This window comes from Esox lucius, chromosome 8, assembly GCF_011004845.1.
Source record: "Esox lucius isolate fEsoLuc1 chromosome 8, fEsoLuc1.pri, whole genome shotgun sequence".
Classification (NCBI taxonomy): Eukaryota; Metazoa; Chordata; class Actinopteri; order Esociformes; family Esocidae; genus Esox; species Esox lucius.
The window spans coordinates 24,996,592-25,010,898 of NC_047576.1; the positions used below are offsets into that span (position 1 = coordinate 24,996,592).

At 45.6% G+C, this 14,307-nt stretch overlaps 1 protein-coding gene across 1 annotated transcript; it reads right to left on the reverse strand.

Annotated features, from left to right (window-relative positions):
- Positions 1–2,671: 2,671 nt before the first annotated feature.
- On the reverse strand, positions 2,672–11,003 carry LOC105011881 (aquaporin-4). The gene is made up of 5 exons (XM_010872317.5): positions 10,661–11,003; positions 9,429–9,909; positions 5,239–5,403; positions 4,205–4,285; positions 2,672–4,062 (listed from the first exon to the last, which is right to left on the reverse strand). The coding sequence occupies exons 1-5, from the start codon at positions 10,750–10,752 to the stop codon at positions 3,808–3,810; spliced, it is 1,074 nt and encodes a 357-aa protein (XP_010870619.2). The 5' UTR covers positions 10,753–11,003; the 3' UTR covers positions 2,672–3,807.
- Between the last annotated feature and the right edge of the window lie 3,304 nt (positions 11,004–14,307).

The following is a 14,307-nucleotide window of genomic DNA, read 5'->3' on the forward strand; positions in this document are numbered from 1 at the left end:
TAGAAAAGAGGGGGGAAATCAGACATTCAGGACAGTGGAGAGATGTGGGGAAAGAAAAAAAACATGTAAGAGAAGAGGGAATCAGATATGGAAGTGAGAATCATAATACTGATGTCCCTAACAACTGATCTGGCTTTTGTGGAGCTGTGTTTAAGATACTGTCACAGACACTGTGTCCCTGTCTGTGTCCCTGTCTCTGCCTGTGTCCCTATCTCTGTGTCTCTCCCTATCTTTGTGTCCCTGTCTCTGTGTGTCTATGTCTGTGTCCCTGTCTCTCTCTGTTTCCATGTCTCTCTGTGTGTCCCGGTCTCTCCATGTTTCCATGTCTCTCTCTGTGTCCCTGTCTCTCCATGTTTCCATGTCTCTCTGTGTGTCCCTGTCTCTCCATGTTTCCATGTCTTCTCTGTGTGTCCCTGTCTCTCCATGTTTCCATGTCTCTCTGTGTGTCCCTGTCTTTCCATGTTTCCATGTCTTCTCTGTGTGTCCCTGTCTCTCCATGTTTCCATGTCTCTCTGTGTGTCCCTGTCTCTCCATGTTTCCATGTCTCTCTGTGTGTCCCGGTCTCTCCATGTTTCCATGTCTCTCTCTGTGTCCCTGTCTCTCCATGTTTCCATGTCTCTCTGTGTGTCCTTGTCTCTCCATGTTTCCATGTCTTCTCTGTGTGTCCCTGTCTCTCCATGTTTCCATGTCTCTCTGGTCAATTAACTTTTAATGAGGCTAATTGTGTTTTCTCTCCCTTGAATTCATTTTAATGGAGCAATTATATTTTACATTTTAATAAATAGAAATAGCCAGAGGATAGAACACAGAGCTGTGTGAGAGGGGGGCTCCCCTGTATAAACATCACAGTTCATTAAGCACTGTCCTGGGAATGGCCTTCTATACACACACTCACATATGCACACATACACACACAAAAACACACACACAATACATGTTCTCTCTCTCTCCCTCATTTTCTCCCTCACACACACACACGACTTATTCAAATGCATATTGCACACGCTTGTGCTTTCCCTTAAACACGAAAGGCTATAAGTCTTACTGAGATTTTTGCTGCCCTCTACTGTTAGGTAGTAGTAGGTACGCCTCAACACAGATCCAACTGCAGTTTAATAACCCTGAAGACAATAATGTATGTCTGCAGACCGCAAGTCAGGGGCGTTACTTAATATGGGGGTTCCTGAATATTAATTTACGCCCACTGATGTATATAAATTGGAACAAGCACAATTTTAATTTGCGGTTATGGACTTAAACATTGTTGGGATGGAATATAAGTGTTACATGTCTTGGAATTGATTATCTGAGGTTTAATTTAACCCTTATCCTAAAAGTTGATTCAATAACATAAATTACAAGTAGAACAGGTCCAAAAGAGCACAACAGACATTGCTGAAAGTCAATTAATGTAGTCCAAAAGCATGAAGTTAATGGCATAACCTAAAAATACAAAATTAAATGATATGGCAGTTAAATGATTAAACATTTAATCACCCGATCAAATATTCAAAACATTACATTCCAACACTGACAAAACTAAACTTAACTTCATAACTTCTTTATGTACTGTGTATTTGTTGGAATTTTTGAAATGTCAGAAAGCCCACATGAAGTAAAGTGTCAATCATTTATGTTGCACTGCATGTTATTTGTGCAGACAATAGTCATTGTCATTAATTGCATATTCGTATAGTACTCTGTATAGCTTTATTTGCTTATGACATAGCATTATTAGTGTTTATTTGATTAAAGTGCAAACAGTTTTATTAGTCAGCTTTCATTCACAGTTAGTGTCGTCATGAACAAGAGGAAGGGTGGCAGTGACATTCATCAGGTTTTTGGGCTGCCACATAACAGAAAAGTTGAGAGCAGTGAGAAAATGAGTACCAGTCAGCTGATAGAAGTATACAGTAGCACAAGAGGTGAGTCAATGTTTATTTATACAATACTCATTGCCATTCAGATCAGAAATGGTTAGTAATCCATTCCTGAACATCATGGCAAAAACACCACTTGTTTACTGATATTTCTTTCATGTTCACTCCGGTGCGTTCAGAGTAAATAGAGGGAGAGAGAGGGTATGAGGATGTCAACAGAGTAGGGAGAGCAGATGACATGGAGTTGATTGAGAAAAGGAGCAAATATTGATGACCGATCTGATACCGCCATGTTGGTGTTGTTCCGACAACATCATAATTAATGGTGGCAGAACTGAGGTTAGGTTTAGGCAAAGTTACCAATGAGCTTAGGTATAGGCACAGCTGTCTCTGAGGTTAGGGTTAGGTCAAAAATATTTGGACTGGGGTAACCGACTAACTACAGGTCAGTTGCAATGATGGTCTTGGAGTAACATTAATTATGATGTTGTAGGAACAACACCAACACAGTGATATCAGATTGTGTGAATATTGATGGTTAAGAGTCTTATAAATATTTTAAACATTTTTGAATGTTTTACTTTGGGGGACCCCCAGACTCCTGGCTGATTTGGTCCCCCCAATGTTGACTCCATGGCTATGGCCTTGGCGTCAAGACCAGAACATGTGGAGCGCTCCCGTGGACTTCAGCAGCTTTGCTTTCTCACAAGCCTTGCTCCTTGTCGGTGTGGAAGCCTCTTAACGTGCATGGGATTTGTTTTGGGACCAACATTAAGTAATCAATTACTAAATTAACCAATCCATCAGCCAGCTAACTTTATTTGTTATGAGGTACCACAATGTGCTGAAGCACAGCTCAGGGAAGGAAACTGATATGAAACTCCAGGCATGTCCAACATGGCTTAGCAGTTATCATAATCTGCTTTATATACAATAACATCAATTACACTAGACTAATAACTGAAGACTGAGGAGGGTCATCGTGCATGAGTCTGATTAAATGTAGAAAGTCGATAAAACAAAGGAAAAGCAATAGCAACAGTAGAATACATTCATCCAGTCTGCCTCCAATAATCATTATTCATCTTTGTCTCATTAAGAGGTCAGTGTCATTAAGAAAAGGTATATTTCAGTGGCAGGACAGGAAGTCAGTGTGGTTAAGGGAAGAGTCAGGTCATATTTTAGAGTCAGGCCAACAGGTCAGTCTCTTTAAGGGACGGGTATATTATAAGGGCAAGACAAGAGTTAAGTCTAGTTAAGGGAAGAGCATATTTTAGAGTCAGGAAAACAGGTCAGTCTCTTTAAAGGAAGGGTATATTTTAGAGTAAGGATAACAGGTCAGTCTCTTGATGGGACAGGTATATTTTAGAGTAAGGACAACAGGTCAGTCTCTTTATGGGACAGGTATATTTTAGAGTAAGGACAAAAGGTCAGTCTCTTTAAGGGAAGGGTATATTTTACAGTCAGGACAACAGGTCAGTCTCTTTATGGGACAGGTATATATTAGAGTAAGGACAACAGGTCAGTCTCTTTATGGGACAGGTATATTTTAGAGTAAGGACAACAGGTCAGTCTCTTTAAGGGAAGGGTATATTTTACAGTCAGGACAACAGGTCAGTCTCTTTAAGGGAAGGGTATATTTTACAGTCAGGACAACAGGTCAGTCTCTTTAAGGGAAGGGTATATTTTACAGTCAGGACAACAGGTCAGTCTCTTTAAGGGAAGGGTATATTTTACAGTCAGGACAACAGGTCAGTCTCTTTAAGGGAAGGGTATATTTTACAGTCAGGACAACAGGTCAGTCTCTTTAAGGGAAGGGTATATTTTACAGTCAGGACAACAGGTCAGTCTCTTTAAGGGAAGGGTATATGTCAGGGTCAGATGACTGTACAGCGGTGTGCTCTGTTCTCTCAGCACACCTCACTAGTCATACAGAAGAGAGAACTTCCCTCTCCCTCTGTTCAGCTCTCTCCACATCCATCACGGTGAAAGGCAGTTCTTTGACCAGTTTGTCGCAGTCTGTTCTGAAACTGCTCTGAACATCATGGTATTTTGAGGAATTGAAGCCGGTCTTGGAGAGGACTTCAGTATAACATCTCTTCATCTCAGGGTCTGGACAGAACAGGTAGACATATAGAGCTGCAGCTATCACACCTCCCAGCAACGGGCCGACCCAGTACACCTGAGGGGAGACAGAGGAACAACTGGTCATATAGTGCAGAGACCTGTGTGTGTGAAGTTTGTTTGTGGCTGTGTGTAGTTTGTATGTGGCTGTGTGTAGTGGTTTGTGGTTGTATGTAGTTGTGTATCAGTTGTTCTCTTACCCAGTGGTTCTCCCAGCTCCAGGTGACCACAGCAGGCCCAAGTGAACGAGCAGGGTTCATACTGGCACCAGTGTAGGGAATCTGAACCATGAAGGACACAGTATGACTGATTCAAAAACCTCATAATGTTAACTTTCTTTAATAATCCCACAGCACTACCACTCATCCTTGAAACAAATACATCAATAAACAGCCACCTTTGCCTTTTTTAGCATATATCCTGTTCTGCAAATTGATTACCATACAGAACCACATTCAATATAGACCAGTCCAGGTTCAGTGATGGGAGCAAGTTTGGGTGAATGATGACCCCCATTTTCAAAAGTGCTTACTTATTTTTTGAAAATATACTAGAAATATGAACAGGTAACATGGCCAATAGACAATGAATAAGCTCAGGAAAGTAATATGGTACAGTTAACAATAAGAAATGGTTATGACCATATAATAAAATGTATGGTTTGGTTAACATTTTATCTATAGATTTACCTGAGTTTAAACTTCAAAAAGTTTTGAAGTTTTCAAAAAGTCCTCACTCAAAACCTTCCTTTTCGACTTTTTTGTAAAGGAAAGAAAAAGGTCCAGTGGTCACTTAGTTTTTTCAGGGAGCTGTATCTTGAGAAGAAATGGCATTTTACTTACTCTTCAAAGTGTAAGGGCTTTGAAAGCGTTAAAAATGAATAGCATTGTTTGTACGTTTTACATAATTTTCATTCTATTTTTTATTTTTTAAATCGTCTTATCTATGATTTTACACTCAATGGCCACAATGAGATAATCTGAAGTGCTAAAAAAGATAAAATGCAATAGAAGTTCTCAAAGCTCACTTGAACACTTTAAACATTACCACTAATATACCATCCCTTTCTACTAAAAACGGTATATCCATGGCTAAAACTGGTTAGGTTTGAGTCAAGGGTTGGGGTTAGATCTATGGTTAGCCCTAGAGTTAGGGCAATTGGCTATAGGTCGAGTTAGTGAATCTGACTGATAAAGTGCTGTGTACTGTGTTGGCTATTTGAGGTGCTACTCACAGCAAACAGGTGTCCGATGCAGACAGAGAAACCTATGGCCAGGGCGGCCGAGCCCTTCAGGTCGTTGCGTTTGGGGTCACAGGTAGCGAACACTGTGAAGACCAGCTCAAATGTGATGAAGAGTTCTACCACCAGGGCGTGGCCCACAGAAATACTGGTGTTTACCTGGGGAGAGTCAGGTGACCTTGGTTAGCCAATAGGAAAGCATACAGCACCCATGCATTAGACATGCTGTATGGGCTGAGTCCCAAATAGAACACTTTATAGTGCACTAAAACCCATGTTTTGCCACTATTATGTATCCCTGCCCTGCATTTAACTGAGCGAAAGATGAGTATACAATTTATTTCTTTGAGCAATCATTTATTTCTTGAAGGGACACATGTTTGTCAGTATAAAAATTCCATCACCATTTTCCACCTCTACTACACAGCCAATCAGTAGCTGTCACTGCTCTGTATTGTGTAGTTATCATACATTCTGAAACCTTAAAGATCAGATACTGCTAGAATGTCTGAACGTAGACATCACCAAGATGGATATAGAATACCAATGGCAGTTCAAGAGCCATGCTCTTATGCAACTATCTAATGCATGATTTCAGTCAGTCATCTATTCAATATACTTTAAATTTCAGTAATATTAATAAAGGATGAGTTAACTATTTATTAATAAATGCTTTTTTGTGATTGTCATTATAAAGACAAAAGGAGAATCTAAGGAGAATGTCGTGAGAATGTCCTGACGTGGTGTTTAGTAACGTCCTGGCACCTTACTGCAAACTACCCAAAGGTCTTCCAGAGAATGTTACCTGGGACCTTACTGCAAACTATACTTTCATTGTCAAAAAACAGTCAGATGGAAAAAACATTAGCTTTTTAATACAGGACGACTAGTTTCTGTGTCCAGAGATCGGGTTGTCTAGGCCCCTGCCTTCGACTGCCGCCCGATCCTCTTCGCACCGGCCCCTTATGGTCCCTCCTGTGGGTGGTGAGCCCACGGGAGGGCGGCCCCACGTCACCCGTTCGGGCTGAGCCCGGCCGGGCCCCATGGGGGAAGGCCCGGCCACCAGGCGCTCGCATACGAGCCCCAACCCCGGGCCTGGCTCCAGGGTGGGGCCCCGGCTGCGCCATACCGGGCGACGTCACGGTACTCATTATGTTGTTCTTCATTAAGGGGGGTTTGAACCGCTCTTAGTCTGACCCGTCGCCTAAGACCTGTTTGCCTTGGGAGACCCTACCAGGGGCATATAGCCCCAGACAACATAGCTCCTAGGGTCACTCGGGTACTCAAACCCCTCCACCACGTTAAGGTGGCAGTTCTTGGAGAGGTAACTCTGGAGTTGCCCATGGTGAGAGGCGGCGGGCTGGTGTGGGTTTGCTTATAGCTCCCCAGCTCTGCCGCCATGTGTTGGAGTTTACCCCGGTGAACGAGAGGGTCGTTTCCCTGCGCCTACGGGTCGGGGATAGGTCTCTCACTGTTGTTTGTGCCTACGGGCCGAACGGCAGTGCAGAGTACCCGACCTTCTTGGAGTCTCTGGGAGGGGTGCTGGAAAGTGCTCCGACTGGGGACTCTATTGTTCTACTGGGGGACTTCAACGCCCACGTGGGCAACGACAGTGACACCTGGAGGGGCGTGATTGGGAGGAACGGCCCCCCTGATCTGAACCCGAGTGGTGTTCAGTTATTGGACTTCTGTGCTAGTCACAGTTTGTCCATAACGAACACCATGTTCAAGCATAAGGGTGTCCATCAGTGCACGTGGCACCAGGACACCCTAGGCCGCAGGTCGATGATCGACTTTGTTGTCGTCTCATCTGACCTGCGGCCGTATGTCTTGGACACTCGGGTGAAGAGAGGGGCGGAGCTGTCAACTGATCACCACCTGGTGGTGAGTTGGATCCGATGGCGGGGGAGAAAGCTGGACAGACTCGGCAGGCCCAAGCGAACTGTAAGGGTCTGCTGGGAACGTCTGGCCGAGTCTCCTGTCAGAGAGATCTTTAACTCCCACCTCCGGCAGAGCTTCGACTGGATCCCGAGGGAGGTTGGAGATATTGAGTCCGAGTGGACCATGTTCTCCACCGCCATTGTCGAAGCGGCCGCTCGGAGCTGTGGCCGTAAGGTCTCCGGTGCCTGTCGAGGCGGCAATCCCCGAACCCGGTGGTGGACACCGGAAGTAAGGGATGCCGTCAAGCTGAAGAAGGAGTCCTATCAGGCCTGGTTGGCTTGTGGGACTCCTGACGCAGCTGACGGGTACCGACAGGCCAAGCGGGCTGCAGCCCGGGTGGTTGTGGAGGCAAAAACTCGGGCCTGGGAGGAGTTCGGTGAGGCCATGGAGAAGGACTATCGGCTGGCCTCGAAGAGATTCTGGCAAACCATCCGGCGCCTCAGGAGAGGGAAACAGTGCCCTACCAACGCTGTTTACAGTAGAGGTGGGCAGCTGTTGACCTCAACTGAGGATGTCGTCGGGCGGTGGAAGGAATACTTCGAGGATCTCCTCAATCCCGCTGTCACTTCTTCCATTGAGGAAGCAGAGGATGAGGGCTCAGAGGTGGACTCGTCCATCACCCGGGCTGAAGTCACTGAGGTGGTCAAGAAACTCCTCGGTGGCAAGGCACCGGGGGTGGATGAGATCCGCCCTGAGTACCTCAAGTCTCTGGATGTTGTGGGGCTGTCTTGGTTGACACGCCTGTGCAACATCGCGTGGCGGTCGGGGACAGTGCCTCTGGGATGGCAGACCGGTGTGGTGGTCCCTCTTTTTAAGAAGGGGGACCGGAGGGTGTGTTCCAACTATAGGGGGATCACACTTCTCAGCCTCCCCGGGAAAGTCTATGCCAGGGTACTGGAGAGGAGAATACGGCCGATAGTAGAACCTCGGATTCAGGAGGAACAGTGTGGTTTTCGTCCGGGCCGTGGAACACTGGACCAGCTCTATACCCTCTACGGGGTGTTGGAGGGTTCATGGGAGTTTGCCCAACCAATCCACATGTGTTTTGTGGATTTGGAAAAGGCATTCGACTGTGTACCTCGCGGCATCTTGTGGAGGGTGCTTGGGGAATATGGGGTCCTGGGTCCTTTGCTAAGGGCTGTCAGGTCCCTGTACAACCGAAGCAGGAGCTTGGTCCGCATTGCCGGCAGTAAGTCAGACTTGTTCCCAGTGCATGTTGGACTCCGGCAGGGCTGCCCTTTGTCACCGGTTCTGTTCGTAATTTTTATGGACAGAATTTCTAGGCGCAGCCAGGGGCCGGAGGGTGTCAGGTTTGGGGACCACACAATTTCGTCTCTGCTTTTTGCAGATGATGTTGTCGTGTTGGCCCCTTCTAACCAGGACCTTCAGCATGCGCTGGGACGGTTTGCAGCCGAGTGTGAAGCGGTGGGGATGAGAATCAGTACCTCCAAATCAGAGGCCATGGTCCTCAGTCGGAAAAGGGTGGCTTGCCCGCTTCAGGTTGGTGGAGAGTGCCTGCCTCAAGTGGAGGAGTTTAAGTATCTAGGGGTCTTGTTCACGAGTGAGGGAAGGATGGAACGGGAGATTGACAGACGGATCGGTGCAGCTTCTGCAGTAATGCAGTCGATGTATCGGTCTGTCGTGGTGAAGAAAGAGCTGAGCCGCAAGGCGAAGCTCTCGATTTACCAGTCAATCTACGTTCCTACTCTCACCTATGGTCATGAGCTTTGGGTCATTACCGAAAGGACAAGATCCCGGATACAGGCGGCCGAAATGAGCTTTCTCCGCAGGGTGGCCGGGCGATCCCTTAGAGATAGGGTGAGAAGCTCGGTCACCCGGGAGGAGCTCAGAGTAGAGCCGCTGCTCCTCCACATCGAGAGGGGTCAGCTGAGGTGGCTTGGGCATCTTTTTCGGATGCCTCCGGAACGCCTTCCTGGGAAGGTGTTCCGGTCCCGTCCCACCGGGAGGAGACCCCGGGGAAGACCTAGGACTCGCTGGAGGGACTATGTCTCCCGGCTGGCCTGGGAACGCCTCGGTGTCCCCCCGGAAGAGCTAGAGGAAGTGTCTGGGGAGAGGGAAGTCTGGGCATCCCTGCTTAGACTGCTGCCCCCGCGACCCGGCCCCGGATAAGCGGAAGATGATGACATGATGACATGACATGACATGACATGACATGACATGACATGACATACAGGACGACTGACTGAATTGATCGACTGAATCAAACCGATCGTTTTCCTTACCAATGTGACGCCCATTCCGCCCCTGACGGCTGGTGGAGATACCTCATAGAGCACAGCTGCCCCTGCCACAGCCCCCAGACACTGGGAAAGGAGGTAAAACACAGCCTTTGCGAGGCTTAGTCTCCGGGTCACAACCATCGCAGCGGTCACGGCGGGGTTAATATGGGCCCCGCTGATGTGTCCAAAGCACTGGACCATGGTAGCGATGCTGAGTCCGAAGCAAAGAGATATAAGGACAATGTCAGGCTGGGCTGGACGCTCCTCCTTAACCGCCCAGTTGATGGTGGAACCCAGGCTCAGGAGGACGAACATCATCATGGCCAGGAACTCCGCCCCGACGCAACGCCAGAACTCCTGCGTCCAGATACCCTTGAAGGCCACCATGATCCGTTCTCTATGGCAAAACGCGGGCCAGGAAAGAGATGAGATGTGTCTGCACTTTTTGGCTCCAAAAGGATTTACACAACGCGACCAACAGGTCCTAGCAAGGGTGAAAGAGAAAAGTTAGAGGACGAAGGAGAGGAGAGGGGGAGAGAGGAAAATAACAGAAAATAACAAGGCAATGATCGAGGTGAAGAAAGTAAAAGAGAGAATGAAGAGGAGACGTTAGAACATGCAAAGAACTCACTCATAGCTGATATTTCCCCCCCACTCAACGAATCTGAACAGTTTGGCAAGACACTTCCCGAATAAAGATGATGCCTCTGATTCTGAGTGTTGTTGTTGATGTTTTTTCTGTAACCATCAAAGTCGCTGCTGATACAGGCCATTGCTCAGTTTATTGCTGATTATAATAGCCTCTCTGTCCATGATGAGCCGAGTTCGATGTGCTCTGCCTTTCTAGTTAAGTAACGCGTGTAATTCTTTAGGAAATCTGTCCATTAGAGGTTTGCTCTGCGAATTCGGAATTACTGTTAGCAAACGATGGGAAATAAAGGAAAGTTCGTAAACAACTCAAATTTGAGTGTGACGTGCTGTAAGGACTCCCAGAGACTTTCAAAACTAGTGAGAAACAGAGAATATACCCACACGAACAACAACAAAATTATGTTATTTTCGTTGTAAAGAAAATATTATATTAAACTGCAAATGGGACACCGCACATAAATGGTATACAATAGGCTCTTCATTTATGTGGTGAAAATAATGGACTTTCCATATAACCACGGAATAAAAATAGTCACACTTTTAGACAAATGGAACGGGAACTTAACCGAAAAATTCAAACTTACCTGGAACTTAGACTTTCTGAAATGTTAAGATGTTCTGAAACATTAACCCGTGTATAATCTCCACTCAAACGTAGGCCTATTTCTGATGGCATACCACCCACGAACAATTATGCTAACCTATAAAAACAAGTATATCTAAAGTGGTCTATTCCAAATCCCTATTCCAATTTGCACGAAAGTGGTCTATTCCAAATCCCTATATTCCAATGCGCACGAAAGTGGTCGATTCCATAGCGCACTTGGCACAGACGCGACTCGAAGACAGACCTATTGTCATTATAGAAATATACGGACTGTCTACTCCCGTTTTAACAGCTTACGTGTCTGGCGCTGCGAAGTGTCATGAGGCTGTGAGTTTGGATGGGACCTTGAAGGATTTAAATAGTCCTAACTGCACATATTCAACACAGTCGGCTCGCTTTTAGTTTCACGTAGAGCCCTTTAGGTTCAGGAAATATAATACTTTAGTTTAGGTACCAAAAACCCTCCTGAAAATATAACTGATTATCCTGTGGGGACAGTATACAATTAACCGTTTTTCATATATTACATGTAAATAATGACATATCTTTTCACTCTACACAGTGATTTAGGCCCATTTTAATCTACATTTTACCTTATTTCAGAAGCACCTTTTAAAAGACGTGGCCCCTGCTGCCCTTCGTACCTCAGGTGCTCTGCTCCTCCGCTGTCAGTTGTCATACCTACGATGCAGCCCGCCCTGACTGTGCATGTGGCTTTTTAGGTTTTGTTTGCATGCCTTCGGTGTTCATGACCCCAAACCCCCAACCCTCTCAAAGGGCTGCTCCCTCCTGATGCATCAACAAGAATCACCAGAAAATGAACAGTCTTCAGGCTGGTTCTGAGCCAACAACCACAGATGAAACAACCACAGATGTTGACCACAAATAAAACAAATGCAGACCAGACACAATAAAAAATATATTATGTATAATATATTTATATAAGCTATTCAATAGTATCTCAATTATATTTTCAATTATTAAAGCTGACCTAATGGCAGGTGCCAACTGTTCCCTGGGTATCCTACATGTGTTCAAACTATGATTAAAACCTCACAAACCACAGAGACAAAACACTGTAAATATTGCTAACAATTTCCCTCACCATCTCCCTGCTTCCAGAATCTCTTCCCCCCATCCCATTTCCTCCCCTCTTTTCCCACCCTTTCCCCTCCCTAACTGCGCAGCTCCACCCCCTCTAGAGGAACCTGGTATACAGACAAAGAGAGTTTGAGCCGAACCAAATCTGACAGGACAGAGAATGAGCAAGTGAGAGAAATGGAGAAGGAGAGAGAGGTGGAGGAAGTTGACAGAGAGAGAGAGAGAGAGAGAGTAAGGGAGAGTGAGAGGGGGAAAGAAAGACAGGAGAAAGAGAGAAAATGGCAAAAGTCCAACCAGAGAGAGGCCAGTAGAGAATGGTACTGCATGATGTAAATGGAACGGACTGGGACATGAGAGTGAGTGACACTGTGTATTTTCAGTGGATGAATGTGCTGTGTGAGGTTAATGTGTCAAAGCTGCAATCGGCTTTTCTCCAATACACAGCAACATTTACCTTTTGTAGCAGAAGAGTCCACCCAGCATTTTCTTGGAGATTCATTCAGCATTTTCGTGGCTCCCCAGTATTGTGTTCGAGGCGTTCAGTATGTGTTTTGAGAGTGTCATTTTGAGGGCTTTCAGTTCCGTGGGGTTCACAGTGTACATGGCAGGTTGGGTGGGTATCTCGCTGGTGTGAGCCTGAAGAGTCAGCAGAGACATTACTCATTCATTCCATGCCGCCGATTCCTGAAAGAGTGAAACCCCACAGAAACGAACACAGGCCAGTCCAGTCAGCCAAATCAATGGTTCTGAATAGAGGCTGGTGAAGAGGCCTGGAACGGGTCCCCCTCCACCCCTCTCAAGACCCATTAAAACCCTCACCTCCCCCTCACTCCCCATTCCCACCCACCCTCAACCACTTACAAAGCATCCCTCTTTCATACGCCGGTGGAGAGGCCTGACAATGGCAGTTCCCCAAAAGTTTGCCTCAAATAGAGAGGGGAGCGAGGTTTAGGAAAATGGAGGGAGACAGCATTATCAAATAGAGAGGGGAGCGAGGTTTAAGAAAATGGAGGGAGACAGCATTATCAAATAGAGAGGGGAGCGAGGTTTAAGAAAATGGAGGGAGACAGCATTATCAAATAGAGAGGGGAGCGAGGTTTAAGAAAATGGAAGGAGACAGCATTATCAAATAGAGAGGGGAGCGAGGTTTAAGAAAATGGAGGGAGACAGCATTATCAAATAGAGAGGGGAGCGAGGTTTAAGAAAATGGAGGGAGACAGCATTATCAAATAGAGAGGGGAGCGAGGTTTAAGAAAATGGAGGGAGACAGCATTATCAAATAGAGAGGGGAGCGAGGTTTAAGAAAATGGAGGGAGACAGCATTATCAAATAGAGAGGGGAGCGAGGTTTAAGAAAATGGAGGGAGACAGCATTATCAAATAGAGCAAAAAACACACTTCTTCACATCATATTCAAGACACCTAGAAATGTCCTTTATGTGAACTGAGAATGTTTATGTCAGACGTGCCAGATTAGATTAGATTCAACCTTATTTTCATTGAACAAGTACAAGTACAGAGGCAGTCATGTAGCCACAGAAAACCGTAGAGAAAGAGTCCTGTGAACGCGTTCATGCACCAGATTGAGGTCTGGTCAACAATAGGGGGATGGTTGTGTAACATTTTACATTTGCTTTGTATAGGTATGAGTGTTTTTATTTGCATTTACTGTTTTCATTTCAAGTGAGTGTTATTGAGGCCAACTCAGCTATTGGCTGTGAGTGTACACTGCAGTGAAAATGTAATTATCAATATGGTTTAATATACCCTCCAATTATTTTTATTTGAATCAGTTGTGGGTCTACTCGCCATACATTATTATGTCTGAAAATGCTCCGTCACAGGGTGTATTTGTACATCTAAAACAGATGTCTTGTAACGTTACAAATCGAGGCAGGTCACAGGTGCAGGCAGAATGAGGGACTTTAATAAAATAAGTAAAAACTGAAAGAACTTAAAATCAGAAACATGAAAACAGAACAACTTACAGTGATACAAAATTCAAACGGTGATGAGGAAATGTGAAACCTTAATAGGGACAGTGATCAGGAACACAGGTGAGGGCAAGACGATAAAGACCAGGTGTCCATGCTCAATGTGAGGGAGAGAAGGTGTTGGGACTCGCTGGCATTGCTGGCCTGCAGGGCTTGAATGGGATATGTCTGTTGGGATCATCATTCTTCCAAGTTAATATAGAAAGTGAAGTCATATGCCAATGCTTCCATTTAGGAAAGCTTAATGTGTGGTCAGGCTCCTTTCGGGTCCAAGCAGCTATTCCCCAACTTAATTGAGCCATAAAAACAATGCATTATCTGATTAAGATACTAAGACATATGTAGCTACCTGTACGTTTGTCCACTTCACATACAGTTCTAGCATCCAAACTGTGAGGGACATCGGTTACAAAACACCAAAATGTTGAAGAACATTCACAGATTGATTGTAGGGTTGTAATCTCAAACTGTGATGGTGTGGTGCGATGGCACAGAACCTGTTGGGGGAATGTCTTGGATATATTTGATAT